This window comes from Palaemon carinicauda, chromosome 6 (assembly GCF_036898095.1).
Source record: "Palaemon carinicauda isolate YSFRI2023 chromosome 6, ASM3689809v2, whole genome shotgun sequence".
In the NCBI taxonomy this organism is placed as follows: domain Eukaryota; kingdom Metazoa; phylum Arthropoda; class Malacostraca; order Decapoda; family Palaemonidae; genus Palaemon; species Palaemon carinicauda.
Window position 1 is genome coordinate 158,068,339 of NC_090730.1, and position 916 is coordinate 158,069,254.

At 35.5% G+C, this 916-nt stretch overlaps 1 protein-coding gene across 1 annotated transcript in view; it reads left to right on the forward strand.

Annotated features, from left to right (window-relative positions):
- The first annotated feature begins 404 nt into the window (after positions 1-404).
- Ir25a (ionotropic receptor 25a) overlaps positions 405-916 on the forward strand; it is a 59,070-nt gene continuing 58,558 nt past the window's right edge. The window contains exon 1 of the mRNA XM_068374777.1: positions 405-685. Coding sequence (XP_068230878.1) covers positions 592-685 — 94 coding nt within the window. The 5' untranslated portion in view covers positions 405-591. The remainder of the gene's footprint in view (positions 686-916) is intronic.

Consider the following 916-nt stretch of genomic DNA (forward strand, 5'->3'; position numbering starts at 1 on the left):
TTTAACATACACATGATCAAAGACACCTAAAAATCCTAAAGCCTTAACTGGAATGAAAATTTAATTTCATATTCAAATTCAGTTTATCTAAATGCAACCGAATATGCTCATCTTGATAGAATCATTATCAACATCATATATTTACCTCTGAAGAGGAGGAAGTAATTCCTATGGCATAGTATAATGTATTCATTTTATGGAGAATCATTTAATTCTTTTCAACATTTTCTTCAAGGTAATAGGAGGGTAGGCGAAGGGTTATTTTTGTCATGTGGGTTGGGGGAAGGGGGTGGGGGGTGGGATTGATATGAAAGTTTACATAATTAATGAAAAGGTAATAATCTTCTCTATTACATAATTAGTGAAAAATTAATAATTTTCTCTATATTTCCTACAGGAAAACACATAAAGCACGAGAGCCAGCTCTAAACTCCAATTATTTGAAAGGGCGAACCTTGTCCACATATCAACGAGGGAGTTTTTGTCCCTTAAATGCCGTTTCCACCGCCTCACTGCCAACAGCATTAGAGAAGTACGTGAAAGAACACTATTGAAAAGCAACCCTGAAGAACGAACTGATAAACTACTGCCATGACGGAAAACACTCCGAGGGGCAGCTGGTACCTCCCCATTCTGCTCCTTACATTGGCTGCCTTCAAGTCTGTGTCAGCCCAGGTCAATGTCAGTAAGTAGCTAAAGTGCATTTTGTATCGTTTTCACTTTTCATATAAGTAATGTTTATGTTATTTTTGCCTTATATCCACTCTCATATTACTTTTCAAACGAAAAATAGAAGCAGTAGTGAAAAGAGGAGTAGTAATATGATTGTCACTTATCAAATTAGAAGCAACTTTTATTCTTTACTTAACCATACTCTCACCTATTGAAGTCTATCGCACATTAATACTTTTAAAAC